Here is an 11,371-nt window from a genome sequence, read left to right on the forward strand (position 1 = left end):
GCTCTATAAATAGAGTCATATGCTTGACATTGTATCTGCTGTCGTTATTTTTTAATCAGCAGTGGCCGGTCTACAACCGAGCTCACGGAAGTCTTGCCAGCAACCGTTTTGAGAGCATACCAGTCTTTTGCTCCTTTGCCCGCAGCTGGTACTAGATAGGAGCGAATGGAGCATCAATCACCTTCTCTTGGAGCCGTGGGACAACGCACCGGGCTGACCAGGTCCTAGGCGGCGAGGGCCGGTTCATCACCGGGGTCGGCCAGAGGCCTAGTCGCTGATCATGTGCTAGAGGTTTCAGTCCCTCCGATGTTCATGGGCTCGATAGTCACAGCCATGTAGGCAGAGTTTGCTGCTTTACAGGATGGCCTGATCAAGGTGTTGCACGAGCTGGAAACATTTCAGAACATCTTAATGTTCAATCATTCGAATATCTCGCTATGATGTGTCGATCGATTCTTAACTACTTGGCTAACAATAAGGCAGTAGGACGGCTTAATTATCCGGCCGTCGTCTGAACCGTTCAAATGCTTTGAAATTTATGCTAACTATTATGTATACACTGTACTTACACATAAAACACAAACTTTTAACTTAGGACGCCTTGTTTTTACTATATATATATGCTGCCTTATTTGCATGAAAATGTGAATATTACTATTTGAAAGTTAAATTACGAGTGTTAAATGAAATATTCGAGTGACATAAACGTAAAAAAGAAATACTAGGTGTCAGATATGGAATACATAAGAATGACGTGGCATACTTGTACATGTTCAACGTCAGCTGTAATTGGGTTTTGGGGTTTTGCCACCTGTTTCCAATAAAGATAAAAATAAAGCAGGCTTAACAGGTGTAACTGTGAAGTAAATCTTTGTCATGATTCAATATAATTTTAAATATAAAATTAACTTTTAAAATAAATATAATATATATCAAATCAATTATTATTTTTTATTTTTTTATTTTATTTTTTATATATTGACAATGACATTCATCTTAATCAAAATTGGATATAATATCTTAGCCCAAAAAAATTTCTCTGAAACAACAAAAAACTTATGCGAAAAAACAAAAAATAAATTCATTAAAACAAGTGCTGCAGATTGTGGCAGAATATTATTACAATCAAATTTAATCCTAATTATTCAATCAGCACAAATGATAATTAAGTTCCAGAAATCTTCTAATTCTTCCAGGCATCATATGACCAAAGAAACCCAATGTATACATATACATACATACATATATGTATGCATATGCATACATATGTGTGTGTAGAAAAAAAATTATAGTGCTACGGTTTATCACGGCTCGACTTTAAAAAAATTGAAGCAAAAATAAATAAATATTTACACGGCAGAATGAAAATTTAATGTGCCTCTAAGAAGATATTTCTCCAGAACATCATGCATAGATATTTACCTCTAAGTCCCCTCATCTCTTAACATATTAACATCCTGTACAAAAACAAAATACAAGTGTAATATGCATTAGAAAAATGTTTGACAAATAAGAAGGTGAGGAAAGCTAAAATGAAATTGCATAGTTGTCTTACTTCGTAGCTGCAATGGCATTTTCATTTACACCGATATGAGGGGCATAGTTTATGCATTACATGAACAAATATAATCATGTACGCAATAACTATATCGGATCCACAGATGCCTGAGCCAAGACATCACCAAGCAAGAAAAACAAAATAAGTTATTTACATTTTTATATAACAGTAATTTCAGCCTTTATAGTTTTTCTTCCAACATTTTCTGGAAGTAAGTGGGTGTGGAAGGAGGTTAAGTTCACTTCACATTAGCTGCAGCTGCCATTTTTCTTAACCTCTGAGAGATTTCGGAGAAGGACGGACGTCGGAAGACCAGCAGTTTTCCATCAATGATTTCCATTCAGGATCACACCAGCTTGGGATCTCAGGACGCAGAGTGCAGTTCACGATTCCTCCTAAGAGAAAATATGAAGGCATTGTTCTGTTAAAAACTGATAGGGATAAAGAGTTGTGCAGAAAGGTGAGGGTCAGGATAACCTGGCCAAAATTTGAATGGGGCATTTACATACATGCTGACCAATTCCTCTGTATTTACATATCTAATACCTATATTTTGTTTTTTTACATTTATACCACCATAATCATGCATATCACATAAAAAATACACCACCATTTTAACTTATAGAAACTGAAATACACCTTTTCATGCATAAGTAAAGTGGTATGTATGTAAAAATTGAAGTACAGGTGTTAGATATGTAAATACATAAAAATTGAGTAGTATGCATGTAAATCTTCCAATTTGATTATAATTAATTTTAAATTTCTTTGGCATACTTTAAGATGCGTAAAATACTTGAAAATTAACTGACTCTTGTATTGCTCTAATCTCAAAGCAGATCTAAAATGCATCCTGACTGTCATCAAATTTCTTGGATGTGTTTTGAGATGAGTATAATATATGTAGAATTAATCAACTCTTATATTGCACCAAACTTGAGGAGTAAATTTCTGGATGGGTCATTTGCATACATACCAACTAAATTCATATGTTTTTACATATCTAACATCTAAACTTCACCTTTTACATTTATACCACCTATAACTTTCTTATCACATAAAAAATACCACTTCTTACATTTATACCACCAAAAACTTTCTTGTCACATAAAAATAACACCATTTTAAAATTTTAAAAATGAAATACACACTTGCATGCATAGGTAAAGCGGTATGTATGTAAAAGTTAAAGTTTAGATTTAGATATGTAAATACATAGGTCTTGAGTCCTATGTATGTAAATCTTCCTTTACGGATATTAGAATCTGTCCTGGCCAAATTTTGGTCAGAAATTTTCCCACAATTATTTTTCCTTTGAGATGTAAATTAAATACAAAAAGAGTATTTATAGGAAAATTGTCTATTGCAAGCGTACCGATTATAGATGCGCAATGCCTATCCGAGTAAGGCTCTTCACCAGTGAGCAGCTCCCACATGACTATACCAAACGAATAAACGTCAATCTGGACAAACATGAAGACAGTAAAACAGCAGCAAATAGTTCCTCCAAGAAAAATAAGACAAAACAGGGTACAAGTTCAAGCAGGCTAAGAACACAAAATAATGAGATGGAGTATCTGCTTTCCTGAATTTTATAAATAAAAAGGAAATTTCAAAAACCTTGCGCACAATTCTTATGTAGTTATATATCTCACACCTAAACTTTCATATTTACATACATAGCTCCATAGTGCTTTAAAGCCATGCATGAAAAGTTATATTTCACTTTTAAAAAGAGGTAATAGTGCTATTTTTGATGTTATATTAAAGATTTGAGTGTCATGTGTAATTATGAAAGTTTAGATACGAGATATGTAAATACATTAGAATTGTGTGTCATGTATGTAAATGCTCCATTCTATAAATAACATACCTTTTCAGATACCATACTAGTCTTTCCACTTAAAAGTTCCGGAGCCATCCATGGCAAAGTTCCTCGAACGCCTCCAGACACCAAAGTATGTTGCTTCACCTTAGACAGCCCCAGATCACCAATCTGAGAGAAGAATTGCAAAATCAATGAAATAGAACTACAATTATGGTTTCACCAAACATATAATTTTGGAAACCGAATGGGATAGAGATGAACATACACACACACACACACACACACACACATATATATATATATTCATATATAAACACACACAAATAAGAATGGCAGTTAAAACATTATCAGCGTTCTTGCAAAACTGCAAAGAAACGTCTTTCAATCAGTTGTAGAATGTCAAGACAAGCACGAGTCCCACGAGAATATATACAGCTTCTCAACAATTTAACCATCAGCTTTTCAACATTCATTGATAAATAGCATCGGCTGACTTAAGAATATACATAGAAAATCTAATTAATGATTAGTTGGCTTAGTAAATTGTTAATTAATGATTAATATAATTAAAAAAAGTAAAAAATAAATTGAATAAATTAGTCTTAATAGTTACATCATCAAAATATTATATTAAAAACATATTTGAATTGACTTAATAGACTTAAATCTTGAAATAAGTTGTCAACAGACAACAAATTCATAGCATTTGATTCTATTTAAAAACTCTCATGTCAAATAGTTTCAAGTTTACCACCATAGGATTTATTAAATTTAAATTTATAGAATTTACTAATTCCTATAAGTTGGCAAATAGTTCCAAAGTAACAAGGGCTATAATGTTTCTAGTGAGTCTTAATCTTTATACCATCATGGTTGAGAAAACGGTACAAAAATTAAAACAAACTGAAGATTATAGTAAAATCTTGCATCAACTAGGTTTCTAGCATTTTCTATTTATAGCCACATGCTACAAGTGTACATGCATGACAAGGGTGTGAAGACAGGAGGCAGGGGTAGGAAGAATAAACCGGCCAACTGGGCCATTCCAAAAGTAGAGTGCTAGTTCAACCGGAGTCCAAGGGGTCAGAAACTTCGACCTAACATAATTGGAACCCTCCTTAGTCGCCTAATAATATTTGCAAGTGTTTTTTGCGATCTAGATTGAGTTTTGCTTTGAGATTTCTGTCAGGACAACCTTCAATGTCTCGTTTTTCCGTCTCCTAAGGATGTATCTGAAGATGAGAAAATACTCTGGCTGTACATCCAGAAATGGTGTGTATCATTCCTTATTCTATTTGATGCCGTCCTCTGTGCCTTCCAAGCTGCTGCCCAGAACCATTAGCCGCCCGTCTCCTGCTTTTTGTCGCCTTCTAAGATTCCACCTGATTGTTGCCGCCCTCCAACCTTCCACCTGCTTGCTGCCGCACACTTCCAGACCATTTGCTGCTTGTTGCCACCCCTGCCAACCCTCTTCTGCTTATTGTCTAGCCGCTGGGCAACCTTACCCTAGCTTGTCTCTGGGTCACCCTACCATCTACAGCTCTCAATTTCCACCACCTGAATCTGCAACCAACCACCTTCAAACCTCGCCCGATATTTTTCAATTGTCTTTGCTTGTAACCCATTTTGCTTTGGAATAATAATATTTGTTCTGATACCAAATGATATCTGAGTTAACCCAAGCCACAATAGAGAAATCATTCCATTAGACCAAATAATTATAGATTTCTTTCTTAAACTCTCTTTAATTAAATAAGTTAAAATCCAAGTAAAATACTTATAAATCATAAAATTATATTTAAAACAAAATAAAGAGCACAATTAATAATTATTCTTGATTTTGGATAGCAACCCTAGGGTTGCCGCCCAAGGGGAGAGGTCTCCCTCTCCTAGTTATCTACTATATATATTTGTTATTTTCAATATTAGGGTTAGTTTTTATTGAGTTTTCTATTGGGACAGCCGTCAGCGTCTCAAGTCTCCCTTCTAAGGCTGTATCCGAGGATGAGTGATGCTCCGACTGTATCTTGCTCTGACGTGGTGATTATCGTCGACTTTCCCATTCTCCGCCACCTACTGTCGGTCAACTTTTTCGATAGATATAGATTTGAAAATATGAATATGAAAAAATAATTTTGGAAATTTAATTTAATATAATAAATATATAGTTTGGGTTTTGAAAGTAGTATGTTTTAAAGAGTTGGACAACCAAAGAATTTTAAGGTATCTTGGGGTTTTTATTAAGTTATTTAATGAATGTGTGGGCGTGTGGCTGTATAAATGCAATGTCAATATAATCAGGACTTTAATACAAAGATTTTTGGCATTGAAGGAGAGGAAGTTGTGAAGCAAGCGGGAAAGGAAGGAGATAGACCTGAAAGCCTATAAAGTACATGTTAAACCTTGTGTCATTACAAAATTAATGACATAATTAGCTTCGTTAATTAATTAATGTTATTAAACTTTATTAACGTTAGGAAGTGAGGAAGAAGGCCGACTAATCCCTTGGATTTGAAGAAGAAGACAAACAATTTTAAACATAAGGTATGTCTTAAATTAAAGTTTAGTTTACTTAATTAGGAATTGATATTAATAAAATATTAATGCTTAATTGCAATTTTAGGCTGAAGCACATTAAAGCCTAGAAAATCAGGAGTTCAAGAGTCAGTGTGGCAAGCTCTGCAAGGTGAGTAATTATTTTCTTATATGTATTAAATTTAAAGTTTATTGAATAAAAAATTCTTTAATGCTTTAAACAATTATGTTTATATGTATGTTGTAGCTTAAGAATGAAAGAAAATGAAAGGGTAAAGAGAAAAAAATGCTTAATGTCTTTAAAATGATATAATTTAAATGAAATGAAATGAAAGTTAGATGTTTAAGTCATACAAGATTACCCCTAGATGGTACTGGTAAGAGATGCAATGTACCCATGTGCGTTCAAGAAAATGGTAAATATATGCTTTCAGGTGCAATTCAATGGTACATTCATGTATAACAGTAATCCTGTGATGACTATTAAAAATGTTAAATTGATAAGTACTTAAAAATGAAACAGGAAGGAATAAATTTAAAGTTTTAATGAAAAAAAATATATTTCTCTTTTAGTCATTCATGCATAACATAACATAAGAATTTAATGCTATTAGATTATAATTACTCACTTAAGTTATACTTACAGTTGCAATTAATGTTTTCTTTCAGGAGAAGAAAAGTTCTAGGTGAAATGTCTAGTAGGAAATACTTGGTTTACAGGAGGAGAACTACTGCTACTGATAGGTATTAGTTTAAAATATAACTTTAGTTTCTTTTATTGTTTACTTCTGTTTAGAGACACTTCATATTTTGGTCTGAGATGTTTTTATTCATGATATTTCTGAATGTTTATTTTTATTTCATTTTGTGGATTAGTGACTCTTTAATGTATTGGAATTTTTCTAAATATAGCTAGTTAAATGTTAATAGCGTCCGACCGCAGTTCCAGCCTTAGTTAATTCTAAGCATTGGGTCGGGTTGTGACAGCCCAACACTTATCGTCCTTGCCCTAGAGTGTCTTTATGTTTGTGTTGTTATTTTTGTATGGTCAAGAGTCTTGGTTAGTAATCCTCTTTGAATTTCAACAATAACATTTGCATTTCTATTGTGGTTTGAGTTAACTCTGGTATCATTGTGTATATCTCAAAAAGTTATAGGTTTTCTAAGTGAAAGTTTTGATTTGTTGCACATTACATAATATAAAAAAAAGGTTGTAAAGTTTTATAAATATGACATTATTTGTATGTCAAAATTGGAAAGCTTAATTATCAAATTTTGACTTTTGACAAATGCATTGATAAATTACATACATGCATGCATATATTGATTAGTCATTCAAATGCACAAAATATCAAATTGATTGAACAATGAAAGAAAGAGGACCCACAATCTACACTTCTATTGATGTTACATTTGATCGATCATTTTCACCCTAGGCTGGAGACTATAGCAATAACACAAGTACATATGCCTGTTGCATTCTCACACTAATCATTATCATTTTCATTATGTTGCATTAAGACTAATAGCTCACTTTCATATTCTCAATGGAAATGCAACTCAGTTATTTGACTTAATTGGTGATGAACATATTGGTATTATTTCTCAATTATATCCATCCTCTGAGTATATTAATAGTATATATAAATAATCTCACATTCATGTGCCTTATCATACATCAAGAGAAATTTATATATTGATTAAAGAAATTAGACTACACGATTAAAAATCAATATTTGCCTTTTTGTTATATGTTTTGGTCTTCTTTCTTTGCATCTATTTTGCTACTGACTAAAGGAATTATGAGGTAAGATTTTTGGCAAACTAACACTTTTGGAAAGTATATAGAACCGCTTTTGCAAGTGCTATTATTTGTTGGATTATCTCTACTCAAAAAAACTTCACCATCTTTCTTTCCAACATGCTAATATGAAATAATTATAGATATCCATAAACTTGGAGTCCAGCTGGTCTGGCAAGGCCATGTGGTGTTATAAGACAAAGTGGGAATTTTGAGAGTATTTGAAGAATATGTATAACAAATAGAATTGTGCCTCCCACTATTGAGACATGGGCAGCTCTCTCCGTTTAAAACTTTGCAATGCATAAGAACTAATGCATATACATTAGAATAACCAAAGAAAAAAAGAGAAGCAGTTTAATTTTTAATGTGTTTGATTTGACTTTATGCCAAGAGACAATTATCAATTATCTGAACCCTTCTTTCTTTTCATCTCCTCATTGTGTCGCATCTAACCCTCTGTTAGACAATTCCATATGGCTTACTCCTGAAGCTATGTCCACTACTGATGGTAGAGTTTAGACATATCAAGTGCACTAGCGTGACTATTGCATTATTTTGCAGGAAGCATTTTGCCTGATGAAAATTAAAAGCTTAATTTGTTGGATTCAAAATTTTTCTAGTCTGACATATTGATGTAGAATAATGGGGGTACTTTCTCAAGTCTTAAAAACTTGTAGTTATTTTGTTGCTTATCAATGTCCTATGGCAAGGAGAATTATACAAGGTTGGAATTCTGCTAGCAATCAAGGTGTTTCTATTAGGATTCAATAATGTGACTTATGGCGCGGAACTGTGAAGTCTTCTATTCCATACATTACTGCAATGTGTTTTTGTGGCTAGGTTGTTGCAGATAGATGTGGTTGCTTTGATTGGGCATTTTCTTTATTTTCTAGCTACACAAATTATTAGATTTAGGGTATGTTTGGGGCAGCTGAAGCTTATCCAGCTTCTGCTGATAAACAGTTTATCCTGATAATCTGCTGATGAGCAGCTGATCCAGATAAGTTGTCTGACTGTTTGGTTTGTGCGTCTGGAAAACAACTGATTCTGGAGAAATTATCATTCTACCCCTGTTTTGGTAGAGGCAGACCGTAGAATAAAAACTTCAGCAGAGCGAAGCTTCCTTCGGCGGCGGAGGCAACAGAGCAGAGCTTTGGCGGAGGCAGAGCTTCGGCGGAGCGGACGCAGACCGGAGCTTCGGCGGAGCGGACGCAGAGCGGAGCTTCGGAGGAGCGGACGCAGACCGGAGCTTCGACGGAGCGGAGGCAGACCGGAGCTTCGACGGCGGCAGATCAAAGCTTCCTTTGGCGGAGGCAAAGCAGATCTGGCACGAGGGAGGGGCAGGTGTGTAAATGCTGCTCCAATCGGGCGTTCAAAACGCTGATAGCGGGTCGATCGCAGGTCGATACCCGCGATCGCGTTTTTTCCAAATCTGAACGTGATTTTCAAATAAGCTGCACAAACGCGCAAAACAAATGGTGCAGCGGTGTTTTCAAAAACGCCACCACACTTATAAGCTGCCCCAAACGGACCCTTAATATTTAAATTGATTCAATAAGAATTAACTAACATGTGCTTAGAAATTGTTCACATGAAGTATGTAATAAGAACTTTAATTCAATAAAAATTCGGCATCAATTGTTCATATAATGTGTGCTAGTTGGATGAATGATTTATGAGAGCAGGGTACAAGTGCGACTACTTAAGGGAAATTAACCTCTTTTTTTTCTGGCAATGAATACATTCATTGTCTAACTTTTTGTTTGCGTATCTTGTTATTGGCTTGTTAGTGTTTAGGAAATTTTTTTTATTGTGCTCCTTGGCTTGCACACACGAGCGACTCTACTGCATGCCTTCGCACTCAACCGTGTGCCAAGTGTGCATCCCATAGGCTCGTCTCCCATACATGCATCTCACAATTGTGTCCATAGTCGGGCACGATCAAGCGCTTATACCTGCATGCATTGCATTTCACCCTCCTCTCATTCCATCGTCCTAATCTCCTTTGCAAATGTCTCATGGCATCAACATTCAGCTTTTCACACAATCACTCTCTGACAAAGATGTTGCTCTCAATCCTTCTTGTGCCTACGACAAACAATTTTCCTTCTCCAACTATTTTCTCGCATTAAGGCGATTTCTTCTCATCTTCTCGCCATCGAAGTCTTGATCGTTCACTTCCTTTGACTCCAAAAGGTATGGCCACATGTCAACTTCAAATTTTCATCATTCTCCTTTGCCACCAAACTTTCAAAAAATCCCATCGCTTTCTATAACATTGCTTATTCTTGGGTTTTAATGAACCCCAAATTAGATCTATGCTTCCTACCACAGTGGCTCCTTCATAGAGGCAACTCCTCCATTAGATCAAAACTTGGAACCAATTTAAAATTTTATTTGGAATAAGAGGCTTTAGTGCTTGCACATGTTATCTCTACAATGGCGATCACATCATCACTAACAAGTATCACTATTGATCATGATCAACTCCTTCATTAGAGCACTCAAAAGTGTCGACTCTTTAGTAAATAAGATATTTTAAAATTTTATTCATTAGATGATGCACAAATTTTAAAAAAAAAAAGTTCTATTGGTCCTCATATTTTCAACAGGCTTCAAGCAAGTAGATTCAAATGATTTGTTTTGTAGCTTTCATGTTCGTGATGATTTAGTATCCTTGACTCTCATCTTGAATTGTGTAATTTTCTTTTTCTCTGTCGATTTTTGTCAATTATCATAGATGCATTCATATTATTTTTTAGTTATAATATTTTATTAAAAAAAACATTGTTTCTAATTTTATAAAAAATTGACCCAAATGAGATTTTTATTGTGGCAAATAAATTGCAACTGCTTAGTAGATTCTTATATTCAAATTTATCATTGATTTCTTCAAATTTGTTCCATTATTACATTATAGTTTGAATTGTAACTGTTGTATTATCTTAGTTTGTATCTAAATAAAACAAGTTTAATAAATTCAGTAACCATTAATCCGTGAATACTAAATTCTCATGCATCACCTACATTTAAGAATCATTTTAGGTGTATTTGTAAACATTAGCCTTAAACCATATCACATTCCTAAGCATATAGTGTCGTGAAACAAATATTTTATCATTCATCACTAATATGCTAAATTATATTATCTTTGTAGATAAATCTCAACATCCAAGTAAATCCACTTCCTCTCGTTTTGTATTTAACTTCAGTAAAAGATGTATCAATTTATCATTTGACTTCTATAAATAATATCTATTCTTCACAATCCATATATAAACAAATTTACAATTTTCAGATTTGTGATAACCTAAACTTATTTTAAAATGAACACAATGTAAGTGGTATGAGTCTAAATTAAACCAATAATATTCATTAAACGTGACATCAAAAATCCACCATACATATCCCATGTCTATGTTATATTCCTCTTTCCAACTCTTTGAGTGTGCTATGATTAGGTCCCGTTTGTTTTAGCTTTTTGAACCAACTTCTATTTAGAACGGTGTTCGCACATTGTTTGGAAAGCCTAGTTGCGGCATCCGTTCGTGAACGTCGTTTAAGTGTTAATAGGGACGCAAACGCAGTGCAAGGTCCACATTTGGTGAGTTCGCAAATATTATTTTACAACCCCCCCCCCCCCCCC

General features: G+C 34.2%; 1 protein-coding gene across 1 annotated transcript in view; it reads right to left on the reverse strand.

Annotated features, from left to right (window-relative positions):
- Positions 1-1,101: 1,101 nt before the first annotated feature.
- Positions 1,102-11,371, reverse strand: part of LOC110024534 — a 33,466-nt gene continuing 23,196 nt past the window's right edge. Inside the window, 5 exon segments of the mRNA XM_020724559.1 lie at positions 1,102-1,457; positions 1,556-1,861; positions 1,864-1,953; positions 2,934-3,021; positions 3,432-3,554. Of these exon segments, the coding sequence (XP_020580218.1) occupies positions 1,797-1,861; positions 1,864-1,953; positions 2,934-3,021; positions 3,432-3,554 (366 nt within the window). The 3' untranslated portion in view covers positions 1,102-1,457; positions 1,556-1,796.

The sequence above is a fragment of the Phalaenopsis equestris genome, unplaced genomic scaffold, assembly GCF_001263595.1.
Source record: "Phalaenopsis equestris unplaced genomic scaffold, ASM126359v1 Scaffold000002, whole genome shotgun sequence".
Lineage (NCBI taxonomy): Eukaryota > Viridiplantae > Streptophyta > Magnoliopsida > Asparagales > Orchidaceae > Phalaenopsis > Phalaenopsis equestris.